At 52.5% G+C, this 24380-nt stretch overlaps 8 protein-coding genes across 8 annotated transcripts; 5 read left to right on the forward strand and 3 right to left on the reverse strand.

Moving 5' to 3' along the window:
- Positions 1–1912: 1912 nt before the first annotated feature.
- On the forward strand, positions 1913–4687 carry J4E79_005388 (uncharacterized protein; the record flags this gene model as incomplete). The annotated part of the gene is made up of 1 exon (XM_049354266.1): positions 1913–4687. One exon carries the CDS (start codon positions 1913–1915, stop codon positions 4685–4687), a length of 2775 nt encoding a protein of 924 aa, XP_049211131.1.
- Positions 4688–5513: 826 nt separating this feature from the next.
- Positions 5514–6155, forward strand: J4E79_005389 (uncharacterized protein; the record flags this gene model as incomplete). Its single annotated transcript, XM_049354267.1, has 1 exon — positions 5514–6155. One exon carries the CDS (start codon positions 5514–5516, stop codon positions 6153–6155), a length of 642 nt encoding a protein of 213 aa, XP_049211132.1.
- A 985-nt stretch (positions 6156–7140) lies between these two features.
- On the forward strand, positions 7141–8157 carry J4E79_005390 (uncharacterized protein; the record flags this gene model as incomplete). The annotated part of the gene is made up of 1 exon (XM_049354268.1): positions 7141–8157. The coding sequence occupies one exon, from the start codon at positions 7141–7143 to the stop codon at positions 8155–8157; it is 1017 nt and encodes a 338-aa protein (XP_049211133.1).
- A 329-nt stretch (positions 8158–8486) lies between these two features.
- J4E79_005391 (uncharacterized protein) lies at positions 8487–11265 on the reverse strand (the record flags this gene model as incomplete). The annotated part of the gene is made up of 3 exons (XM_049354269.1): positions 8487–9897; positions 10461–10600; positions 10978–11265. 3 exons carry the CDS (start codon positions 11263–11265, stop codon positions 8487–8489), a joined length of 1839 nt encoding a protein of 612 aa, XP_049211134.1.
- Positions 11266–14807: 3542 nt separating this feature from the next.
- Positions 14808–19307, forward strand: J4E79_005392 (uncharacterized protein; the record flags this gene model as incomplete). Its single annotated transcript, XM_049354270.1, has 3 exons — positions 14808–15780; positions 16418–17400; positions 18336–19307. 3 exons carry the CDS (start codon positions 14808–14810, stop codon positions 19305–19307), a joined length of 2928 nt encoding a protein of 975 aa, XP_049211135.1.
- A 302-nt stretch (positions 19308–19609) lies between these two features.
- J4E79_005393 (uncharacterized protein) lies at positions 19610–20395 on the forward strand (the record flags this gene model as incomplete). Its single annotated transcript, XM_049354271.1, has 1 exon — positions 19610–20395. The coding sequence occupies one exon, from the start codon at positions 19610–19612 to the stop codon at positions 20393–20395; it is 786 nt and encodes a 261-aa protein (XP_049211136.1).
- Positions 20396–20608: 213 nt separating this feature from the next.
- J4E79_005394 (uncharacterized protein) lies at positions 20609–21004 on the reverse strand (the record flags this gene model as incomplete). The annotated part of the gene is made up of 2 exons (XM_049354272.1): positions 20609–20904; positions 20974–21004. 2 exons carry the CDS (start codon positions 21002–21004, stop codon positions 20609–20611), a joined length of 327 nt encoding a protein of 108 aa, XP_049211137.1.
- Positions 21005–21679: 675 nt separating this feature from the next.
- J4E79_005395 (uncharacterized protein) lies at positions 21680–24380 on the reverse strand (the record flags this gene model as incomplete). The annotated part of the gene is made up of 5 exons (XM_049354273.1): positions 21680–22356; positions 22412–23042; positions 23108–23599; positions 23664–23948; positions 23997–24380. The coding sequence occupies 5 exons, from the start codon at positions 24378–24380 to the stop codon at positions 21680–21682; spliced, it is 2469 nt and encodes an 822-aa protein (XP_049211138.1).

Consider the following 24380-nt stretch of genomic DNA (forward strand, 5'->3'; position numbering starts at 1 on the left):
AATCGGCACCGGGACATCGTGGGACCGCCCGGACCGGCACTCGTGCACGTGATGCGCTGAGTAATGATAGCCGTGATAGTGGAGCAAAGGGTCTTGGAGCCGCAACAATGCTTCCTGCAGGGCTGGTGGATCGTGAGGTACCTAGGTATGACGTAAGGAAGAGCACGCGTCTCCCCTGATGATCACAACAATGGCGCGCGCCTGAGCCCGGCAGTAGACAAGCAACCGTTGCTATAGCGAGTGCGTCTTACGAAGATGGTGACGAAGACATTGCGATACACAAAAGAAGTGTTGGGACGACGTGGCCCACGCTATCGACACCTGGAGGTCGCGAACCTTGTGGAGAGTGGAGATAAGTCGTAGTGGTGGCAGGTGGTGAGATCCTAACAGAATTAGAACGCACCACCCGCGCGCGACGTCATGATCATGGCGTATCGTCGTGTCCGTCACACCCAAACGCCCTAGCATGTGACGATGCGAGCGACACCGAAACATGCGCTCCGACTTCTCTCGCGGCGCATTGTTGTTGGGACCGTGAGATGCGCAGGGACTCCCGGGCTCGCGAAATAAGCTTTACCGGCCTTTCAGAGAATTTGAGCCGCAAGTTTGCGCTCGTTCGCCACCAACGCGACCACACCCAAATCCAACACCATGCGACGACCTAGGCAATCTATCCATCGCTATCGTGTTCAACGCATTCCTTTTCAGTGCGCCTCCGCTGCCATGACTCAACCGTGTGATGAACCTAGGCGCTGGTTAATTCTCGATCATCGCCTAGGAGCCATTGCTCCACCCATGCTATCATAGCACTCCAAGCTCATTCCCACGATGCCCCTAGGTTTGCGACGATTGGGCCGACGCGCGCTGAGAGGCTTGGACGACCCAGTTATACCCACTGTCTCCTTATCTCGGTTTCCCTCAACCAGAATGTCCCAAGCTTTGGCACCACGATGTCCACTTTTCTTGCTGCGCCGACATCCGTCCTGGGTATGGGTGACTGCAAATCTTGGCTGTAGCGGTGTCCGCGCTTTGTCCACTGTCGTCAGTCCAAGAGCTTCATCAAACATTGTGCAATCCTGCTGCTAACATGTTGCTTCAAAGTCGTCGTACGCCGACTCCTGACGGCTCCCTAAAAACTCTGCGCGTCCGGCGAATGCAGGCGTCTTTATACTCTGACATCTTCGGCACGCTTGCGGCTCTTTTGCATCGGCCTTCGCGGGTTCCCTAAAATATATTTAACGCCGGTGCAGCCACAACCGCTGCAGCGATCAAGGTTCTGGAAGTTTGGGCTACGATTTCTGGTGCCTGTCGCGATTTTGGCGCTCCCGACGTTCCACGTCCCCTGCACTTTCCGCTCCACCCTCACGCTGTCGAGCTGACGAACCCGACACCGAACCTTCTGGCCGCTGTGTTTCGACTAGGAAAATTGGGTCGGCACGCCACTACAGAGTTTGAGAACCCTTACAGACCCGTTCGGGACTACGCGACACACACCATTGCACTAGAGGCTCTTATCAATCCCACGCAACATTAGGAGTACTCGCCTTCCATCGCGATCCCAGCTTTTGACTCAAAACAACACTTCATTCGTACCTGATTTCCTGTCATTACGATATTATTATTCGATTTCTAGGCATCATCCACACACAGGCCACAACAACCAGTCATACCCTGTTTGTACCTTGGAACTCACGATACTCGATAGATCCACCTGCAGGCGCATGAACGGAACCGGATATCAACTCGCCTATTGAGTACCGCCGCCTGATTAGCGCACAGTCAGCACTCACCACGCGAACGTTGTATGCACCGAGTCGCGGAATCCGGCGCATTGGTCATTATTGCGAGCGCACTGGCTACTCCTGAAGCGCCCAACTAGCCCACGATAGTGCCCAAACAACACAATATCATCATGAATCCCTCTCAAGACGCCGGTCCCTCTCGTCAGGCCACTTTCGAACTCGAGGACCAGATGTCTACCACTCCCGGCAGGAAACGTGTTGGTTGGCAAGCAGAACACCCCGCTGTACGAGCAACACAGTCACCTGAGGACACTGGCTCTGCCGGGCAAAACACCCCTCTCGTGCGGAATGATGTATCACATGATGATCTCCAAAAGATCCGTGCCTCGCTACGCTTAGCTCTTGGTAACGAACATCTACCAGAAGAGGTTATCCAGGAACCTATCACTGCTCCAAAGGATGTACAGAAACCCCGACCAGCCATTCGGAAGCCAGGCCCTCGGACTCCGCCCCCGGAGTTCTACCTCAACGACCAACCAAATCCATTCGACGACCAGAATGCGGCAGCGACGCCTTCAGTGCACCAAGAGCTCAAGGAGAGATCCGGCCTCGCTGCTCAACGACGTGCGGCAAGATTGTCGAAGTCAGTGGGCACTTACTCCGCTCCAGTATCCCGGCGAAACTCCAAGGAGCTGGCTTCTCCACCAGTTGAACTCCAGAACCTGTCCAAGCAGTACGAATCAGTCGGCGAAACCACTGACGACGATGATGAAGACCCGCAGTTCATGAAGCGAGCATCCATGCTCCTTCGTCAGCACACCATACGCGCGGCTAATGGACAGCCCGCACTGAGCGCCGAGGATCTTTACCATACCGAAGCCCCATTACGGTCAGGCCAGGTGACACCTGATGCTATGGAGGTTGAGGACGAACACGTCGTTCGTCCTACCAAGTACCGGACCGGAGTATTGGGTACCCTAATGAAGATGTCTAGTAACGCGGCGCCACCATCGTCGTCTTCGTCATCACGCAAACCCATTCATCACCGAACCCTCAGCACCAGCACGTTCAGCGGAGCTTCGACTGCTGCGAACTCACCCAACCCCTCACCACCCGCTTCCGGATACTCCACCCCGCGTGGAGGACGTCCTTGGTTCCGGAGTCACTCCAACAACCAGTCCGCAACTTCCATCTCGCACTTGGTCGGATCTTCGGCGCACAGCTTTGCGGCGCCTGCACAACAAGAACTGGGTCAGGAGTATGATCAACAATACAAGAAAACCGCGGCGCGCCCTGGCATGGGAAAGCGATCCAAGTCAGACGAGTCCATACTCCCATTCAAGAAGAACAAGAGGAAGGAAGAGGAGATCAAGATCAAGATTCATCTCGCTGGTACACTCGCGCGTCAGAACTATCTCCGCAAGCTGTGCAAAGCGCTCATGATGTACGGAGCCCCCACTCATCGACTGGAGGAGTATCTGAACATGTCGGCTCGTGTCTTGGAGATCGAAGCACAGTTCCTGTACATGCCAGGTTGCATGATCGTCGCGTTCGATGACTCCTCAGTTCACACCAGTGAGGTCAAGCTCGTTCGAACTAGTCAGGGTGTCGATCTCGGTAAACTGCACGACGTCCATGAGATCTACAAGGACGTGGTACACGACAGGATTGGCGTCGACGAAGCCACACCTCGACTTGACGCCATCATGGGGCGCAAAGACAAGTTCAACAAATGGCTTCGCGTACCGATGTACGGTTTGGCATCCGCGACTGTAGGGCCCTTCGCGTTCCAGGCTCGGTTTGTCGACTTACCCTTCTGCTTCCTCTTGGGTTGCCTCATCGGATGGCTCCAACTCGTCGTTGCACCCGGAAACGATCTTATCAGCAACGTCTTCGAGATTGGAGCATCGGTTATCACCAGCTTTGCGGCGCGCGCCCTTGGGTCCATCCGACATGACGGTAAAGAGATCTTCTGCTTCAGTGCCATGGCTCAGTCTAGTATTGCCCTCATCCTACCCGGTTTCATGGTGCTTTGCGCATCGCTGGAGCTCCAAAGTAAGCACATCGTCGCTGGATCTGTGCGCATGGTCTACGCTATCATCTACTCCCTGTTCCTTGGTTTCGGTATCACCATCGGCACTGTACTATATGGCATGATGGACCACAATGCCACCTCGCGCACCACATGCCACGAACCCATGTCGACCAACTTCTATTATCTCTTTGTTCCTGGATTCGCCATCTGCCTGCAAATCGTCAACCAAGCCAAGTACAAGCAGATGCCCTCCATGACTGTCATCGCTTTCATCGGCTGGGTTGTCAACTTCCACAGCTCAAAGTACTTCAAGAGCAACGCGCAGGTCAGCAACACGCTCGGAGCACTGGCTATCGGTATCGCCGCCAACGCCCATGCTCGCTTCGGTCGTCACATCGAGAACTGGGGTCATGACACCTGGGAGAACAAGCTGCGACCCCACTTCGTGAAGGTGCGAAAGATGTGGCAGAAGAAGAACCACGGTCCGCTCACCCTCCGTACGCAAAAGGTCGAGCGATCGGCTTATGACCCAACCCACACCAGCAGCGGCCACACATCACGAGCTAGCTCAGTCAGCGACTTCACACCACACACACGCAAGATTGGCTATGGTCTTGCCGCAGCCGCTATGTTGCCAGCTATCTTCGTCCAAGTCCCATCTGGACTCAGTGTTCAAGGCTCCCTCGTATCGGGTCTGACCTCGGCCGATCAGATAGTGCGCAACCAGACTGGCAACGCTACGACAATCAGCAGCGCCGACGTTGGCGGCAGCACAAGCATCAACTCCATCGCTCTGGACGTTGGTTTCTCCGTCATCCAGATCGCTATTGGTATCACAGTAGGCTTGTTCCTCGCTGCGCTTATCGTTTACCCGTTGGGCAAGAGAAGGTCGGGGCTGTTCAGCTTCTAGGGGAGGCTGCACATATTACCGGCTTTCTCACACCCATCGCTCATCACCTTTTTCTCTTTTCAACAAGTCATTTGTAGTAGTTCCCTCAGCACATCAAGACGCATTTCTTTTGTTGTCGTGTTTTACAAGCAAGCGAGTCTAGCATTTGCAGGAGTCGGGGTTGCTATTTTTACATACATAGAGGCAGCTTCTGCGAAGCTACGAATAAGACTAGATACACGATTCTCGTATAATGTATTACTATCCTCGCCGCTCGTGGGCTGGGCCTTCCAAACAGTGCCGCTCTTCCCGAATATGATGATGTCACCAGGGTGCGCTACCATATGTGGAGTAGCGCTTCTTGGCATCCGTGCCTCGGATATGTTATCGCTGACGGTCCAACGCTTCGGACTCTTGCAGCAGATTGTGGACATTACTCATGTGATATCAGCGCACACCTCTGCACAATAATGTCTTCAGGTTTGACTTCTGTCATGCCGCAATCGAGCGTGAGTGTTGGGGTGCCGAGGCGCATTGCTACCCCGCAGGCTTGCATCTCCAGGGCTATTGACATCCAGTAACATGCCAAACATGTACCCACACGGCGCCTTAACGTGTACTTTGCGGCACGCCGTGGCTGAACGCACGCCTGAAACCTGGTTCATGCCACGTAACGTCGAAGCCAAACATCGGTGTCGGTGGTTGCTAGCTCCAGATTACAAAGCTCGCGGGCTACACGTCCGACCTCATGCGCAACGATTCGATACTAAAGTATCGTGAACATATACATCTCCATCACGAGCAACTCACCTGACAGCATTTACAACTTACTCCGCAGCCGCTCAACATGACAGTAACACAAATAATCCACTTCCGCGCACCCTCCGCCTCGGAAGCCGACGCAGCAGCTCACGCCGCCGTCAAAGCCCTCAAAGGCGCCAAAGCCCCCGAGAACTACGTCCTAGGCACCCAAACCCAGGACAAGCGCAACCTGCAACTGACATCGGAATGGCACGACCCCAAAGCCGAGTCCTCGGCGGAAGCAAACACGTACCGCGAGACCGTCATCAAGACCCTCGGAAACCCCGACAAGATGTTCCACGTCACCTTCAAAGACGGCCAATCCGCCTTCGACAACAACGGCCCCATGTCCTCTCCCCTAGTCGAATTCGTGCAGATCTACTTCCCTGCCAGCAAGATCAACGAGTCGTTCAGGAATAAGATTGAGAAGGATTTTAACAAGTTCAACGACATCTGTGCAAAGGCTTTGAAGGGGAGTGGAGGATTGACGTATGGGTGGGTGATGGAAGAGCTGGAGCACAAGGATGTGAAGAAGGAGAAGGCGAAGTGCTTTTTTGTGGCGAGGGGATGGGAGGGCATGCAGTATTTTGAGGAGGCGGTCAAGAGCGAGGAGTACAAAGAGGCGATTGGGATTTTGTTGGCGTGGGAGGCGCCGTGGGAGTTGTGGCATGTGAAGAGGGAGTATTAGGTGGGGGGAGGACTGTGGGCTAGGACGTGGCGGGGCGTGATGCGCTGGTATGAGCCGAATATATCCCGCGACCTCAAGTCGCAATTCCCGTCACCATCATATGATGCGGACGTCGTCTGTGGGTCATGGTATGGGTCATCGCAGTACCATGTGATCGCGATGCATGTCCTGCGAACACAGCCCTTTTACGTGAGAATTCGGTGTCGTCAGAAGTACAGTCACTGTGGTTGGTCGGCGCACCACCCGCCTTCGCTCTGCAGTACCGAAGGTTCGAATTTCACGAAACGTTTTTTGAGCTAGACGTCTACGTCGAGTCAGAGACTATCCCTTTGTCATCTTACAACAGTGTGTATGCCGCAAAGCAGAACAATCTGTGTCATATCCCATCAAAAGTTCTCGGAGCCAGACAAGTATATGGCTTGGAAAGTCTCTACTTCCCATGATGTAATGCTATGTGTGCAGCAAGACATGACGCATATTTTGGTTACCTCCAGTGCCGATGCGACGTATCTGGGATGGCTTGATTGGACCGTTGCTCACTCTGCGTCAGCGCAGTACCACTGGGGAAGTGGATAGAATGGACTTTACCAAGGTATCGCATCGGCGCCCAGGTCCGAGTCACATGCGCAGCAAGACATGACACATACTCTAGATATCGCCAGTGTGGGTGCGTTGTATTCGGGAGGGCTCGATTGGATGTTGCTCGCTCTTCGTCACCGCAGTACCAGTGGAGGAAGCCGATGGAATGGACTCGACCAATGTAGTGCATGGACGTTCTGGTGTGAGTCAGAGGAGGAAATCGTATATAATGGCTGCATCCCGCGCTTTTCTACTTAGACATCTTCATCATCAGACAGTATTGAAGACCTTGACGCTAGTACCAAAACACTTCCGCGAAACTACAAATATCTACATTCGCTCAACTAAGACTGAAGAACACAACTACAAAATACTACTACACTGCCATCTCGACTTATCCGACATCATGGCCAACATCAAAGATCTGAACATGCAGTGTAAGATTACTGAGCTGCGAAGCGCTGAGTTGCAGGAAAAGTCGCATCGAGAAAAGATGTTTTGGACTACCTTGGACAAACGTTTCGGCACTAGCAAGCCAGAAGTCATCAAGGAAGAGGCTAGTAAGGCAGAAATTCCGCAAATCAGGCAGCGCGAGCAAGACACAAGTACAATGCCGCATGCGTCTTCAAGCATTGCCTACATGGGCCTGAGCATGGAATTGAGCGACATGCTTCCACAAGAGCTTCGCGACATCATATACGAGGAAATCATGCCAAGTCACGTCGTAGTCAGAAAAGCTAAAGCTGGCGGTATAATTTTCGAAAATGAGGAAGATGGAAAACGCTTCGACCTCGCCCATCACAAGGGCTTAGGCGAAGAAATCTACCTAGAGTTCGTTGCGCGCTTCTATCGCACAACGCAATTCACATTCGAACTTCCAAGTGAAGAAGAGAACATAGCCCTGTTTCTCGCTTCAGACACATCCGGACTACAGCTTGACCTAAACAAGCTAGTCTCAAAAATCTCGCTTGATATCAACGAGCGCCACTTCACAAAGATGGAGGAGGCAGGATATGAATTTGGCTTCGACACGCCGTATACAAGAGCTTCGCCGCCACTCACCGAGCTTTCGATGCAGCACAAAACTCGCAAAATGGGTCTCAAGCGGCGCCTTGATTTCCTCACCACTTTACTGCCGATGAAAAGCAAGAGTCGCATTCTTACAGTCGTGATAGAATACGATGTGAGGCATAGGAATTATCTGCTTAATATCCTGCTGCCGATCCTCCAAAAGCTCAAGAGCAAGGGCTGGAGGCTACGGCTGAAGCTTGAGGATTACAAGACAGCGTCGGGTCAATGCGCGAGTTTTACTGAGGACACGCTGGACTTCACAACGAAAGGCTGTTTGGAAGGTGTGCAGAAGTGGCTTCAGGTTAGTAAGATAGATGCAGTGTGCATGATCAGCACTGACTTGATCACATAGATGAATGAATGAATTGGGATGATGTGTGCATATGCACTCTGAACAAGGGAGAGAGCGAACACTTCTAGGGGTACTTCATATAGGACAATGGAAATCACCCAGACGTCTACGTTACCTCCCAGAGTGCGTGAAGCTTCATTTTAATACTGATGTAGACGGCAAAGCATGAATTCAAAGAGGGCAATGTAAATGACCCAAACGTCTACATCACCCCCCGGAGTCTGTGAAGTTTCGTTCTCATACTGACGTAGACGGCAAACCATGAATTGATAGAGCACTATATCCATACGGAGCGCATGACCTGGTCAAGCATACTGACCGTCAAAGACTTATACGTCTCCAACGTCCTCAAGAGCCGGTATACGGAACTCCAACGCCTCGCCCCCGAAAACGCCTTCTGGCTTCTGAGCCCAAAAGGTCTGCCTACATTCAAGCAAGTCATCCACACTCATGCTGTCCCTGCTCATGACCCAAGACCACTTCTCTCGGCTATCCAAAATCGTTACAACTTGTCCCTTCTTAACCAGATCCTGGAAGAACGGCAGCAACTTCTGCATCAGCACCAGCAGCAGAAGCCGCCCAATAAGTTCAAAGTCTTCCGTGTTTTCCCACTCATTTTCTGCTTCGTCGCCCCCTTCGTATTTGAATGGGCCCTCGTGGGAAGAGTCCCTCCATGCCTCCATGATATGTTTTGGCAGAAGTAAGGACCAAGTCCTCATGCTGGGCCGGACGTCTATAGTAATTCGAACACCTCGCTGTGTGAGGGTCTGTAGCGGCGCGAGCTCGTTCAAGAGAGTATCTCCAGCGACAAGTCGCCATAGAGACGACAGCTCTGGATTTTCCTCAAGTACTGAGTCGTACGCTTCATATTCTAGACCTTCATCCGCAGAGCCTGAGATTGAGTCCAGATATGCTTGGCTTTCTTCCTCAGATTCCGAGTCTTCCGGGCCCATCCATTCCTCGTGGCACATATCTAACGGTATCTTGAGATGTATGTTGCGCACGAATTCTTTTGGGACCAGGTGCTCGTATCCCCTCCATGGGTTCTGGTTGAGGAAGCGCGTGAGGTGTACTAGACGATCGATGGAGAAAACTGTCTCGCGATGAAAAGTCTTCATCTTTTCCTCGGCAAACTCAGGGCTCACAATGTTGGTGTCCAGATACCAGGGCGTTTTGCAATCTTTTCCATTGAACTCTCCATTCAGAGACTTAGAGGTGTATACTCGTTCCACGACTTCTTGGTCGCTGGATTCGTCTCCCAAAGGCTCTTTGTGTTCGACGTCATAGTCGACTTCAAGTTCCTTGGGGTAGGGTTCGACAAAAGCGTAAACTATGTCTACGAGCTCCGTGGGCAACTTCTCGGAGACAAGTTCGCAAAAGACCCTCGCTTCGCTATTGTGCCCCAGAACGAAGTCCAGCTCTGCTTCAACGCGTGCCAGTCTTTCTTTAGTAGTTTGAGCTGCAGATTGGTGGACTAACAGGCGCTTCTGGTACAAGGCAGCATGCGCAGCATTGTCTGGGTTGTCCGTGTATTCAAGCTTCCGGGCGATGAAATCTTCGAGTTCCACTTCTTTCGCCTGCTTGGACTGATAATCTTGCCTTAGGGTTGACACAACCTTTTTAAGTGCAAGACAGCGAAGTCGGAAGTGCTCTCGTTCATCCTTGGCACATGATGTCCGTCCAGAGGAATCCGTGAAGCTGTCGACCTTCCAAAGACGGAATACGTCGGCAGTCGTTTTGCTGTATGCCGCAGACATCAGAGTTTGACCGAGTTGATTGAAAGTAACGATTGGTGTGATTGTCGATAAGGGTGAAGTTTAAGAGTTTTTATAATGGGTTGCAAGCGTAGTGTTCACCTACCATTGTTGTGAAAGTGGGGAAGCGGCGAGGTTTCACGACGTAACCCACTGACTCGTCGTGTGGAGAAAGTGCTTCTTTTGCGCACAATAATGTGAAAGCGTTTGACTCGAATGTTCGTGAAATAGCTTGTTGAAATAGCTGCAAAGACGCGCCGTGAGAATGCCGAGGCAATCAACATCATATCCTTCCGACTCCATGAACGCCAGAGAAGAACCGCCAAAACCGTGTGGTCTAGAGATAGACTCGTAAACGGAAAGTACAAATACATGTTATACAGTTCGTGATACAATCATCGTATCGTTCAATGCGACAAATTGTTGGAAGAAACCCTCTTAACGCCGCCCAGATGCAAGACGAAGGACAAAATGGTACAGAGACTGAAGAATATACAGCTAGAAGGGGTCACAATGCACGATCCTCGGACTATGCCGCACATCGCGTACGGAAGGAATGGTTTGCGATCTGAAAGCTCGGGTGTGAAGTAGGGTGTCATGAGGCGAACGAAGCGGCGGCGCATCGTGCGGTATGTCTGCACGAGCATGTGTTCGCATATGACTTGGAGGTGGCGATCTTGGGTGAGCGACTGAGCGCATTAGTGAAAGCTCATATTGATCGGTCTTGGGTTGCCAATTCGGTCGGGCCTCCATGGGTGACGATGGCGGAGGATAGTCTGTCTTAGCACTGCTAAACCAGCCATTGATTGCTGCACCCATGGGGGATGTTAGGTCTTGTATAGAACCGGGTCTGATTCCAGTCCCCTCATATGTGGTCATCAACGGTGGTGTCTGAAGATGTGTTGTGGTACTGAACTTCCGAGGTTGCGCACGGCTGGACGACCGTGTAATGAGTGCCCCTGGACCGGAAGGACTCTTCGTGACTGACGGATCAGGAGACCTTACGCTCGTGGATATCGTTTGTGATCGCATTGCTCGAATTGGTGGCACCCGAGATGGGCTATACTGTGGCTGCGGTGAGACGGAAAAGGAGCTTTGAGCCGGGAATAGCGAAAAACGTTCCGCATATGGCGTAGTCAAAGCCGGTGTTGGGGTACGACTGGAGTAGCAAGAGCTTGAGGAAGTTGGTCTGGGACTGTAGATCTTTGTTGGTGGGCTGGGTGCCTTCCTGGAAGGGATGAATGACTGCGGAAGCAAAGCTTGTGGTGATGCGCACGATGGCGAAAGCACGCCCGAGCTTTCTGTGCGTGGACTCGCCCAATCCAAGCTTCGTTGCCGCCGAGGATCTCGACATGGGATATATATGTTCAAACCGCGAACGCTAGCCTGCTTGCCGAGCGGCGTCTGCGGCCGAGGAGGCGATAAAGGTGATAAAGGTCTTGGTGCGGGAATGTAAGGCGAGAGCTGCGGAACGCGGTTGTATGGAACAACGGCATCTGCAGTCGGGTTCCAGAGCTCAAGAGCCTTGGTCTTATTGTGTCGGCGAAACCACAGCGAGGACCTTGAGCGCCCTGTCTCTTCATCGATAAGATGGAGGCGACTCTTTGTCGAGTGAGTCCTGCGCAAGTCACCATCCATACCTTTGAAGAAGGGCACCATGTATGGAATGCTGGCAGTTGCGATGCTGAGGCATACATGGGCTTGCGATACGATCGCCGGCACCCAGAGTCGGTAGTGAGGATCGCCATGTAGCGGAGCCGGGAATAGCAAAACGAGACGAACAATTGCCAAAATCAGCACCAGCATGCGCGGCGCAAAGCATGCAATGACTGCAAATTTTCTTGAGAGCCGTACTTGAAGGTATGCTACGAGATGTATGGAAAGCATAATGATTGCGACTTCGGTGGAAATGTCGACGATACAATATACGATCCAAAAGATGCGCTATTCAGGTCAGCTTTCAGATCTTGTTTCGTTAGGTCCTATGTTGCATACCGAATTGAAGCATCTTGGGCCTACAATCTGCCAAGGTCGAGGTAGCTGGCATTGAAACGCAATTGCGACAAGCGACACCGCTGTCCAGACTGACACTACCGCACTGAAAGCTACCACAGCTCGGCGGATGATGCGTTGCGTTACGACGACATTGTAGAATATTACCAAGATTGATAATTTCGCGAAGCCAATGGCTACAATGTAGACAATTTCAGACGAGTAGTATCCTTTCATGAGGAAGATGGTTTGCTCGGGGGTCAACGGACCAACAGTGCCGAGACCTTCGAACGACAAGACAAGAGCTATGATTGAAAGACTGACGGCAAAGGACTGCATCCATTAGCAAAGTTCGAGAGATATGTTGTGCGACTTACAAAAGCCACAAATATCAAGAGATCATCGAGCGCCATTCTCCGAAAGACAACAACCTTCATTATCTGCCGTGCTCCGAAAACCATCATCGTAATGATAAGGATGGCCCATGATGCAGCCCTGATGGTATTTGCTCGGTCGATGGGGCTGGCTGATGTACTTCGGGGCAGGAAATATCCACTCGCTAACTTCATATTCGACATAAGGGAAAAATGGACAACGTCCAGGAAACTGACCCAGAAGGAAACGATAAGGAAATAGTGAAATGGTCAGACCTTCTTACCCCATATCACCCTAAGCATGACGAAAGAGCAGGTCATGGAGTAGAAAGGCTGTAGCTGGTAAGGCGAATTATGGGTGAAGCAGAGCCTCGCGTGTGCTTCGAGTTGTCCAGGGTGCGGGCCAAAAACAGTACACGAGGCGATCAATCCTAGAATATCGCTACAACACTTTTTTGGTACTGCTTACCTTGACGTTCAGTTCGGCAGTTCATCTCAAGCTGCTACACTTTTGTCCTGGGTAAATAGGACCTTGGCGTCTCTGGTTCGCTGTTCAGAGCCCCTCTGCCTCTTCCCTAGGATTAGTGTCCTGCGATGCACTGGTAAGCGCATATGCGACTCGGCAACGCTGCGTCATGCATCTAATCTTGGGGTGTATAGGCGCTTGCGATGATTTGTAGATGCTGCTGATGGATGGCGCGGCTGACATGCGCTACGTTCCTTCCGGCGGGTATGCGCGTTGGGGCGCGGGGCCATCCTCCCGCGCCCTCAACGTAGACGCGCATGATCACTGGGGAACGGTACGAAGTGACCAAATCGCGAAACATGTTCCTTGAATGATCATCGCTGACAGGAGGATGTTGGCCGCGGTCTACGCAGCAGCAGCGGATCGCTGGGGCTCAACGCCGGCGAAGTCGTACATGGTTTGCAAGGCTTCTGTGCACTCCATCAACTGGTAGTCATTAGTTTGCCTCGTAGCCTTGTCGCTGTAGCCTTGTCTCTGAAGTAGAATGCCACACCGGACTTCCTAGAACGGTGAAGACCACGGTTCCGGCTATGTAGGCTGAGGTTGGGTGCGGTTGTCTTGGGTTCGCGTAACGTGGCGCGTCTTTTCTTAGGTCTTCGTGCAGACCCCGGAAACCCATCCCAAGGCCGAGCGTGCATCCTTCCCAGGTACCGACAATGTGACTCGGCGCTTGAAGCTATCTTATCTTGCGACTCGGGGTTTGAAGTAGATAAGGTGCCTATTCTTGTATTCAGTCCACTACTGAGCAGGTGATGCGCTCGAAACTGAGGGCGAACGAGATTATAGAAGGTATCAGTAAGCGGACCGCTCATGTGACAAATTCTATAGTGATGTCGATCAAGCACAGAGCGCTTGAAGCGTGCTGATGAATCAACAAGATAGAAGGTGGGCCAGAAGTCGTTCGCGAAGAGCGCTGTTGTGACGGGTCGCGAAAGCCGCCAAAACTTTGGAACGATGGGAGGGCCGCTTCTTGACCCAGACTAGCGGATGATGTCAGCACCGCCTTCCAGCCGAGACCGCTCTCACCCACTCGTCTGAACGGCAGCTTCATCAACAGTGACAACACCAGGCGATCCCGACGCAGGATGAGAACCCCGCCAGCACAATGTATGCCCACCCCTTGCATTACTCAGGACCAGAGTGCATTGATAGCCCAGAGACGGTCACTGCGCGGATCTTCTACGGCATCCGCCGGCACGCATCTTCGTGCGCGACAGCGTTGATGTACTCAATGCCCCCGACAGGCCTATCGATGCGACAGGGACAAACTCTACCTCGAAGACGGCGCAGCGATTTGGTTTCAGAGGCCAGTGTTTGAGTACCACAATGAGCCACCAGCGCCCACGATAGTGCCGCTCTTGAACATCACCATTCCATAAGCGCTTGCCTTCCTTCAGCTTGCGTGGCCTGGAGTTGGCAAGAATGTTTCAACCCACTATCTTTCCAGATCGACCTCCAGGATGAAGCGCACACTGCACTAGTGCCTGAAGATGATCGGTCCGAGCGGCGCCTGCCGGCGATCCGGGCCCTTTTCGTCTAGTCGCCCCTATTTTGGGCCGATGTCTCATACGATGCAAATACTGAAACCAACATCTCTCACTCCGAACAGTTCACTGCCACACACAGGTGGCGGCACTCCTCCATCCGGGACGGCGCCACGTACTGTTCGACCCACATCAAAAGCAAGTGGGAAACAAGCACCACTTCACAAAGCTTGGTTGAGCTTAACAGCATCAATACTCGATGCTTGTTGGCCAAAAGCATGACGAAGCTCGTGGGTCAGACATGTGAAGTCTTGGGCTTGGGCGTCTGAGCGCGCGATCAACACAGCAACACCCAACTAACGTTTGATTGCGCTGGGTATGGGTTCTCATAAGGGCCTATTGAGGATGCTTTCTTTTCTATAAGCCTACCGTGTCGAATTGTGTCCTTCGTTCAATTTCCTAGTACAAGTACCGATAACTTCTAATCTTTAATACTGTCCTTACCCTGTCTTGGCCTGACATGAATGCCTCAGCAACGATCCGTGCTTCGTACATCCGCCAGGCGCGGATGAGCATGACCCCTCGTCCACATAGCATATCGGAGACGTTATCAATCGATCTTCAACCACGCCCCGCTTCAACCGAGAAGCTCCAATCCTTCGTTCATGTCGACCACATTGAACACCGCGAAAAGTGCCACTCCGAGCGTACTTCACAGCCTACCTTCTTCGATGTCGAACGCAACGCCGATAACAGCCAAGCATACATCGACGACCGCTATCTCGACACCACTTCGGTCATGGAATGGGACAACAACAGCTCTTTTAAAGTGCGGCTAAAATCCATGTTCACAGTCTTTCCTTACCGCGACCCTATCTACCTCGTTGCGATCATCTTCCTCATCGGTTCCATCGACCTCGTCATCAACGCCACCTTCGATCTACTACCTCGCCTCAACCCCTCCACGGAGTTCGAAACCGAAGAGACTGTCGCCGTCCCTAGTACGATATTGATCGGATCGATCTTCTTCTTCGTCGCAGGCATCTTCGACACCTTCAGTGCTTTGAATGCGGACCGCGGTACGCTCGAAACCTCAAAGTTGGAGCCTGAGAAAGTTAGATACCGGCCAGCGCTCCTTGGCACACCGGAGTTCAAGTGGATACCGTCATGGGAGAAGGTTTGGGAGTTGTCGGCCACCAACTTGGCCTTCCAGGCTGGTCTCATCGTTCTCTTTGGGGGCATCATCTTTATGTTCGCTGGCATCGTCGACTTCCCCGGCGTCGTCCCGGAAGAAGACCCTCTCTTTGGTTATATCGTTTTCGGGCCGCAGGTGATACACGGCGCGCTCTTCTTGGTCGCGAACGCTATGCTAGCGTTTTCCGAACAGGAGCGCTGGTACAAGCCCAGGTTCTTTCACTCGGATTGGCAGAGCGCCATTCTCAATGCGCTTGGTGGGCTCGGCTTCATGATGGCTGGTTTCTTTCTCTTTCAGGGTGGGGAGAATGAGGAACGGGGCAAGGTGCATGCAGCTATAGCGGCAATGGCAGGGAGCTGGGCTTTCTTGGTAGGCAGTGTGATCAGGTGGTATGTTGTTTTGGAGTTCTGGTAGTGCTTACGACGACGGTGTTACTGTGACTTTTGTATCGGGATGTACCTCAACTCGTCTAATTATGACCACGTTCATTGGCGTTCTTCTTTCTTGTCACGTCAGCCTAGGAAATGTTAGACACCCTAGAGCCTACATCCATGTTAGTTTACCTATCTTGCGTGGTTTTGTCTTAGTATAGTCGGTAACCTGTGTATAAGGTCTCGTGTTCAGCGCATGCTAGATAGAGATCGCTCATTCATTTATCCACTTTGTGGTCCGTCCACATCACGGGATTCTTATCGCGTCCACCTTCTGCGTATATATGAACGCCGCTCCACACCCAGGACCCGCTCTCAGTCGTGTAACCGCCAACTCCAACGCGCAAATACGTCAACTTCGCCCAAGTTACACCAAGATCGCAGTCAACCATGGTTTATACGAAGACACGCAAGGTCTCGACGCTTGTGGAGCTGCGTGCAGATGGATTTCAGTGAGCGCCATCACCAAATGAACATGAACCGTACGCTGACGAACATGCAGAGCCGCCAAGAAGATTGGACCGCTTCAAAGTACCGTCGACAATTTCACCTTTACTGCATGCCCCAAGGGACACGGAGCCCGGCGTGTAAGACTAAGGGCGCAACTGCGACGAGCTAAGGATCGTCTGTATCACACCGCTGTTGAATGCTCCCGTCTAGAATCCCCACCAATACTACAGGCCGTGCAAGATCACCTACCGCGAGAGCTGCGTGACATGGTCTACGCCGAGCTGATGGATTTCGAGAACCCGCCGTTTGACGTCTGGTTGGAGGGTAGTGGATACGTACTGAAGACGACCAACAAACCACGCTCTACATTTTTCCACCGGACCAACATGGCAGCTAGTGTCGTCGATCGAGGCCAAGATCCTTACTACATCGATCCATCCATCGTCGGCAAAGAGTCAGCTCTAGAGATCCTACAACTTCGTTACCGACGTGGCCAATTCAATATCCACCACGACGCGCTAATAAACAGGGTTCTCAACCAAGATGCATGGAAGCAAGACATCGTACCAAAACGCTGGCTCTCCAAAATCAGCATCTACATGCCCGAGGACATTTACCAGGTTGAAGAGCGTAAAACTCTACTCCGTCAGCGCTTCGACCTACTACAGCAACTCACCAATACCCGAGCACGTATCCAAGTGATCTTCCCTAGCAAAGAGATGTACTGGCATCTCCAAATTGGTCCTACGCGTAAAGGATATGAGTGTCTACTTCCCACCAACCCAACTATACGCCAAGCCATGTTAGCTACTACCGAACGACTATCAGTCTCGAATGTTGGGACCGAGATCGATGCCGCTGTTCATAACGAGAACGTTCATATCATCATGGAGGCCATATTCCCGTGCCTGACGACCTTGAAGGCTCGAGGCCACCAGATTCACTTGGACGATAGGATTAGCGGGTGGACATGGACGGTGGGGGAGGGAAGCGCCACATTCGCTGATGCCTGGACTAATCGAAGGCAGTTTCGTAAGGTATGTCGTCAACCTGAGTCTTATATGAAAGTGTATGGCACTAATCAGATTCAATAGGCGAAAGTCCGCGAGTATATGAGGCGATCTCCGCATCAGATGTACCCTTCGGGACGTAATCTGGATGCTGGAGAGAAGGCGGAGATGAGGGCGGAGGGTTAGATGATGTGAACACGATACCAGGAAGGGCTATGATGCGTGTTGCATTTGCTGCACATACACTGCTAAATCCTAAGAAGTGAATAATTCCTAAGGCGATGTATACCCCTGCTCAGATAGTGGCTTTACCTTGCGCAGAATGCAATACGAAGTGTAGTATCCGCTTGTGCCAAGCGCTGCTTCGTCCGGGACGCGAAACTAGTAGCTTTGCGGGTTTAAGTCACGTCAATCGCAAGGCTCGTTATCCGTTGAGCCCTCGGGTTGCACGTGGCGGTACTTCTTATTCGGGGGCATTCTTCTGCGTGTGGGTCGTATGGAATTCGGTTGATATGATTGGGGTCTAGTTCTCAACCTTGGTTCGTATGGAAGATTGGAGTATCTCAATTAAAGTGAGCGTTAATCACGTACTCACGGTAGTGTGTACCTAGGCAGAGAAATGTGGAAAACAAGTCACTCAATCTTTGTTGACGCGTTCTTTGGTGTACTGGCACCGGAGCCTTCCAAATTTGCCTCTTTGGGTCTAGTTTTTCGGCTAGCTGAGTGTCATAACCCATACCTGGGTCCTTTGGTGTTTTGCGTGACACCAAAACAAACCACCCAATATATTACTCAGGTGTTCGCGATGTCTACAACCCATACCACTAGTGACCGACTCGGCTTCGTAGATGTCTTCGGACGCTCTTCGCCTGCCTCGACGGAGTATGAGCATTACCGTCTTCGAGCTTTCAGGTCAGTCAAGGCTTTCTGTCGTAACGTAAATAACCTTAGCTAACGTCCAGGATGGCAGTCTACATGTCATTGCGGAGAGACTGAGAGCTGAGAAGGAACGATTTGACTCTACGCTGCAAGAGCTGAAATCGTGGAAAGAAAAGCAGCTTTCGACTCTCGAGGACATCGAGAAACGACTTGATCCAAAATCTCAAAGCGGCCCACCGTCCCTCGCCGACCCGACCAGCAAGGACACAGCTACATTGAAGCTCGGTTTGGCAGAGCGTCGTATCAACGCAGAGCTTCGGAAGCGTTCCGAGGTTGAACCGAAGGAACTGTACATCCACCAGACGCTCGCGGATGTCCTCAGAGAATACGCCAAGCTCGTACACCCCAGTCTCCTCGACAGAATTTTCGGATTGCTACCATCAGGGAAGCTACCACGGGAGGTTAGGGACATGGTATACGACCATGTACTCCCTAGGGAGAACACTTACACTATCAAGTTAGCAACAGACAACACTGGCTTCTCCATCCACAAAGGAGCATCGGACGGTATTATACCTACTCCACCAGTCGGCTGTCCATACCCCATGATATCAACCACCCACCCACTAGCAGATGAGATCCTCGAAAGATTCCATTGGAGAACGACGTTCATCATTCAGAAGTACATGTGCGCACAGCCGTTGTCTATCCACCATATTATCGCAAAGCTTCCGTGGTGGTCGAACATCGATGCAAGTGTACTCCCCGAAAACATCGCCGGCCGCATCACCTTCGTCATGCGTTTTGACAATAGTTGGAGGATTGAGTCAGATATGGAGGAGACTATTGGAGATTTAAGAAAGATCTTGAGCTCAGCCAGTCTCGGCGTAACTGTCTCTCTTTCGATTTTTCCTGCTGATAGTAAGCGCGGCGCTGAGTTCCTCGATCTAGCAAAACCACTCTTGCTTGAGTTGCAGGAGAAGGGCCACGAGATTCGCATGATCGACTTGACTTGTTGGACAAAGATGCACAGATGCAAAGAGCCACCAACATGATGGCGGAGTGCTGCGTTTCGAGTAGTCTGGCTCGGATGCGTCTAGGTTCCACACGCGACTGCCGTGGGACTCGTGGTGTGACGTGGGGAGAGACTGCAGGTGTGGGGTCTTGGCAGGCGGAAGAAGCCGAGGTTGTGGATGAAGTACGTCACGCCGGGCTTGCCGTGTTCACATCATCAATCAATCAATACGACAGCATGCTTGGCGGAACACAGCCTCTGAAATCTCATCTTGTGCAATTCTTTGAGCACTGCCAGCCAGACTGAGCAACTGCTTGCGTGCTTTTTCTGGTTTTCGCAGCCATGTCTCGCCCAAACATCAACGCGCCAATACCCTCATACGAAGAAGCCGTCGTCGCGCCTCCGCCCACCACAGTACCACAACCTCATCCTGAGCCCGCCGTTGCCGAACAACCTGCTGTCGACCCAGAGCCAACACCCACCATCGTACCAGCATCGCCCCCGCCCGAGTTACCTCCCGCATACGCCACCGTCGACGAGAAGGCCACGACCTTCACCATCTACGGTACCTTCATCCACACGCCGAACGCGCCCGCCTACCAGCTATCCTCCCTCCTCGATGCGCGAATAAACAAACTACGGATACGGAGGCTAAAGGCCGAGGAGATCACGTTCCTCCAATCCGGCGCACCGACCGTCGCCTTCGACAGCAGCAGCGTCCTCTACGAAGCCCACGACCCACCCTTCCTCATCAACGAATACTACATCCAAGGCAAAGCAGGGAGCACACTACCCGGCGCTCTACAACTGCGCTTCGGCCTGCGCCGGTGGCATGTAGTGCATATGCCCACGCAGGGCAGTCGACCGAATGAGATTATGACTTGTGGCAAGCCAGGGGGATTCACAAAGGCGCTTAAGCAGAGGAAGAACGAGCTGGAACCTAGTCAGTGGAAAGACAGCGAAGGCCATGTCGTTGCGACAGAGGTGTTGAAGATGGGGCCTGGAGGGAAGATGCCGACGATAGAGCTGAGGCATGATCTAGACCAGACATGTCGGGAGTTGATATTGGCGCTTTGGGTGGCTCGGCTGTGGGCGGCTTTTGGGGCGGGAAGCGGATATGCGCATTGAGGTTATCATCACAGATCAACTGGTTCATGCGCATTTTAGAATCCGCTCCACGTCGAAGACGTGATTCGATCTGGAGCGAATTTTAAAATGCGCATGAACTAGCTGAGCTTGATGCACGTTGTAGAAGGGACATCACAGCCAGGGCACAGCACAGCCTCCGTCAAACCATCTTATCATTGACGCAACACCACCTCCTCTGTCAAAGCAACACCCCTATTCGCTACGAACAACCCTCTTAAACCCCTGCTGCGCAACCTGGTCCTGCGCCGCCGCAATCACCGCATCCGCATTCGGGTCCGTGAATCCACAGCCCGTCTTTCCGTTCTGCTGGCTCGCCGCCTCAGCAGAGCAAACACCGTCGCCGGTCGCAGCGACCTGACTGCAGCAGGCGGAGCTGCAATCGGCATCCGACACGCATCCGCCGGTGATGAACTGCGAACCGTCGCCTGCACCGACGTTCTTGGCGCCTGCGTTGTTGGGTGTGACTTGGGCCATGGAGACGGCGGCCACTGGGGGGTGTTAGTATAGCATTACTGTGGGTTTGTGCGGTGTGCAGGAGGAGAGATGGGGAAACTTACAGGTGATAAGAGTAGCGATGGAGAAACGCATATTGATAGTTATGGGTATCGAAAAATGATCGAGAGGTAGATTATGTATAGTACGTTTGAACGAATGACACCAGGTCAGCTTTTGCAGTCACAGACGCAAAGAAAGAATGGAATAGAAGTGGGTTGTTGTAGTGCGAAGAGATGTTGCTTGATGGTCTCTCAGCACAACGGGCGAGACAGCCTTCTTATGCCTGTGGAAAGAGCACGGCGATGCACACCCCGCAGTACACTTCCAGCACAAGGTATCATGCTCTCCGCCGCGCTGAGGCTGTCGCTGTGTGATCGCCTTGTCGCCTGCGTATCCAGGCGCCGGGTGTCGGAGGCGAGGTACCTATAACGACTGCGGATATATCGTGCATGATTCATGCTGTTGGTTGACTTGCACCTGACTTGTGACTTGCTGACGACGCGTCCTGTGGATGATGTGTTCTGGCCTATCAGCGGGGTCAATGCCGTGGCGGATGGGTCTCGTCGTGCTGTCGCAGGAGGCGTTTCAGAGGGGTTCACGTGATCGGAGGGTGTAAGGAGTGTGTCAGATGTGTCGGATGGCTTGGCGGGGAGTTTTGATGTTTGATGGATGTTGATATCACGAACATGTATTGATAGTCTCTTCTATCGCGATTACCTACCACCATCTATGCCGTCACGACGCGGGTTGGCGCAGTGCTATGCTGCATCAGTTGGAGAACTGTGCGCTCTCACCAAGATCAACAACTTGGTGCCCAGGACTGGGCGGCACATCGCCTGACTCCCACACAGTCTGTTGTTCTCCGAGCCTGAAGACAATCTCGCCCCCCTCGGTCATGATACCACCCGCATCTTCATGCTCGAACCAATTCGTTCCCCAATCCTGTCCGTTAATGCTCACGCCCTGGACGTAGTACCCCTGCTTTCCGTCTCCATCGCCCAAACCGTCGGCCCTGATCCTCAGCGTCTTGTCATGATTGACAGTAATGTTGATGTCGGAGAACCAAGGGCTTTCCAGGAGATATACAGGCGTGGTGACTATGGGGTACAACCCCAGCATCTGCCAAATGAGCCAGCAGTTTAGGGCTCCTGCGTCGCTGTTTCCGGGTATACCATTGGTGGTGTTGAAGTAGAAGTCATTAGCAAGCTGGCGGCTTCGCTCGACGCTCTTCCACTGCTTGTTGAGGTAGTTGTAGAGGTAGGGTGTTTCGAAGTCGGGTTCGTTCGCGACGTTGTTGATGGTGGTGATGCCAAGTCCGTTCACGCCGAGGTCTACGCCAGATGTGTTTGGTTGGAATACGTAGTCGAGGCGATCCTCAAAGTGCGAGGGGCCTCCCATTAGCGTGATTACGCGTGAGACGTCGTGAGGAACGACAAAAGAATATTCTGCCGCTTTGTCAGTGTGCATGTAGAAGACAAAGGAACGCGGGAAGCGACTCACCAAAAGCAGTGCCTTCGTAGCTCTCATCTTCCCAGTTACAGTCGCCACAGTCAGTAATGTCATACGTCTTATGGAAAGTGCCGTTCGCGTATCGCGGCATAACGAAACCGGAAAAGTTACGACTCGCAGACTCAGGATCCCAACTCATCTGCCAACCTGCGGACCGACGAAGGTAGAGGTCACGGTCGCCAGGCGCCTCGCCCGCTGCAATCTGGCTGACGGCAAAGTCGTTGAGTGAGTACTCTACTGTCTTCGAGACTGCACGCGTGCTGCGATCAGCTGAGACGTAGCCGAGCTCTACCCAATCTTTCAGCGCACCACGACCTTCTTTCAGGGAGCCATACGGATCGACTGGGTTCTCGTCGAAGAAAGGCAAGACATCAGCATCCTTCTTGACTGCTGCATAGCCCTCTGTCCAATTGATCATGCCAGTCAAGCCCTTGACGTAGGCATCTGCCAGAACGTTGTCGGCGTTTGATCCTCCCTGGACCAGACCGTTGTAATTGCCAGATCGACCATCCGGAAGGTAGCCTTCTTGCTTGAACATGTCGATTAGAGACCGAATCATGGACTCATAGTAGCTTGGCTGAATGAGATGCCAGAGCGAAACCTGGTTTCTGAAAAGATCCCACTGCAGAGGCAGAGGTACGAAGTCAGTATATGTCTCACATGCACTTTGCGCAGTCGAAAACTGACCATAGTGTAAAAGTCGTCCCAGTATGGCTCATCCGATTCCCATAGCGGGTTCTCACCTACACGCTCGCTGGGTATTAGGTGCATGAAATACAAGCTGGAGTATAACAACGCCAGCCTGGTCTTGTTTGCCGACTCCGAAGTGTCAACGCGAATCTTGGAAAAGACATCACGGTTCCATTCGTCACGCGTTGCTTGCGCAGTATCCTCGATTGACCACGAAGAAAGCTCAGTGTTCTTGTACGAACATGCCTTGTCAACAGACATGAATGATATGCCGACTCGCGATTTGATCTCGGTGACATTGGTCCAAGTGAATACTGCTCCAACGCGGTCGTTCATCGGCCCTGACCGGGCTATTGATCCAGTATACGTAGGCCGAGGTGTTGTGGCATTATTGAACGACCGGAAGTGTCGACCAACAGGGAATGTGTTCTTTCCCTTGAAAGCACGTGCTTCGTCAGGTAGACTATCGAACTCGCCGCATACGTACACCTAAACGTAGGTGTACGAAGTCAGTACATGTCTCACATGCAGTTCGTACAGCGATATTTCTTACCACAACTGATGCTCCGATGTTCCAACCACCTGCTATTGATGTATATCCAGTGTATGTGCTGGTGTTCGGTTGAATCTCGATCTCGCCACCCGTGTAGAACTGCGAGTCCCATGAGCGTGTCAGATGGGGTAGGTAGTGCGACAGGTCAACCAGAACGTGCTTCTCGGATGAAGACGGATATATGTAATGGTATAGTCCTGCGTGTCGAGAGGCCGCGAGCTCGATCCTGACACCAGATTCGAGCTCAGTACGGAAGTAGCCAACTTGCGCAACGTCTTCGCCAACCTAAAGGCTTGTCAGAAGCTGCCTTTCCATCACGCTTGATGACCCTACACGATCCTGCCAGTAAGTTCGATTGTCCAGCAAATTGACATCGCCGTCAACGCTTGTCAGCGGCATCTGGGAAGGGTATCCATATTTCGAGCCCCCGCCGGTTCCCGACTGGTGCATCAAGCTGATGCCAGTCACATGGCCTTGAGGTGTATATCCGCCGTTGAGTGCACTCTGGTTGATGGGCTCTTCATACGTATCGATGCCCAGTTTAACCATGCCAAATGGTACTGCACCGCCGACGAAGACATCGCCGCCGCCGTATGCGTAGCCAGGTATCGCGCCTTCAGTCCCGATGAACGGATTCACGAACTGCGAATAGTCGACGTCTTGTGCTATTGCGCATGGCGCAAGTACCAGCAGAGACAATAACCTAGTTCCCAACAT

The sequence above is a fragment of the Alternaria viburni genome (genome assembly GCF_023758015.1).
Source record: "Alternaria viburni strain BMP 2772 chromosome Unknown scaffold_10, whole genome shotgun sequence".
Lineage (NCBI taxonomy): Eukaryota > Fungi > Ascomycota > Dothideomycetes > Pleosporales > Pleosporaceae > Alternaria > Alternaria viburni.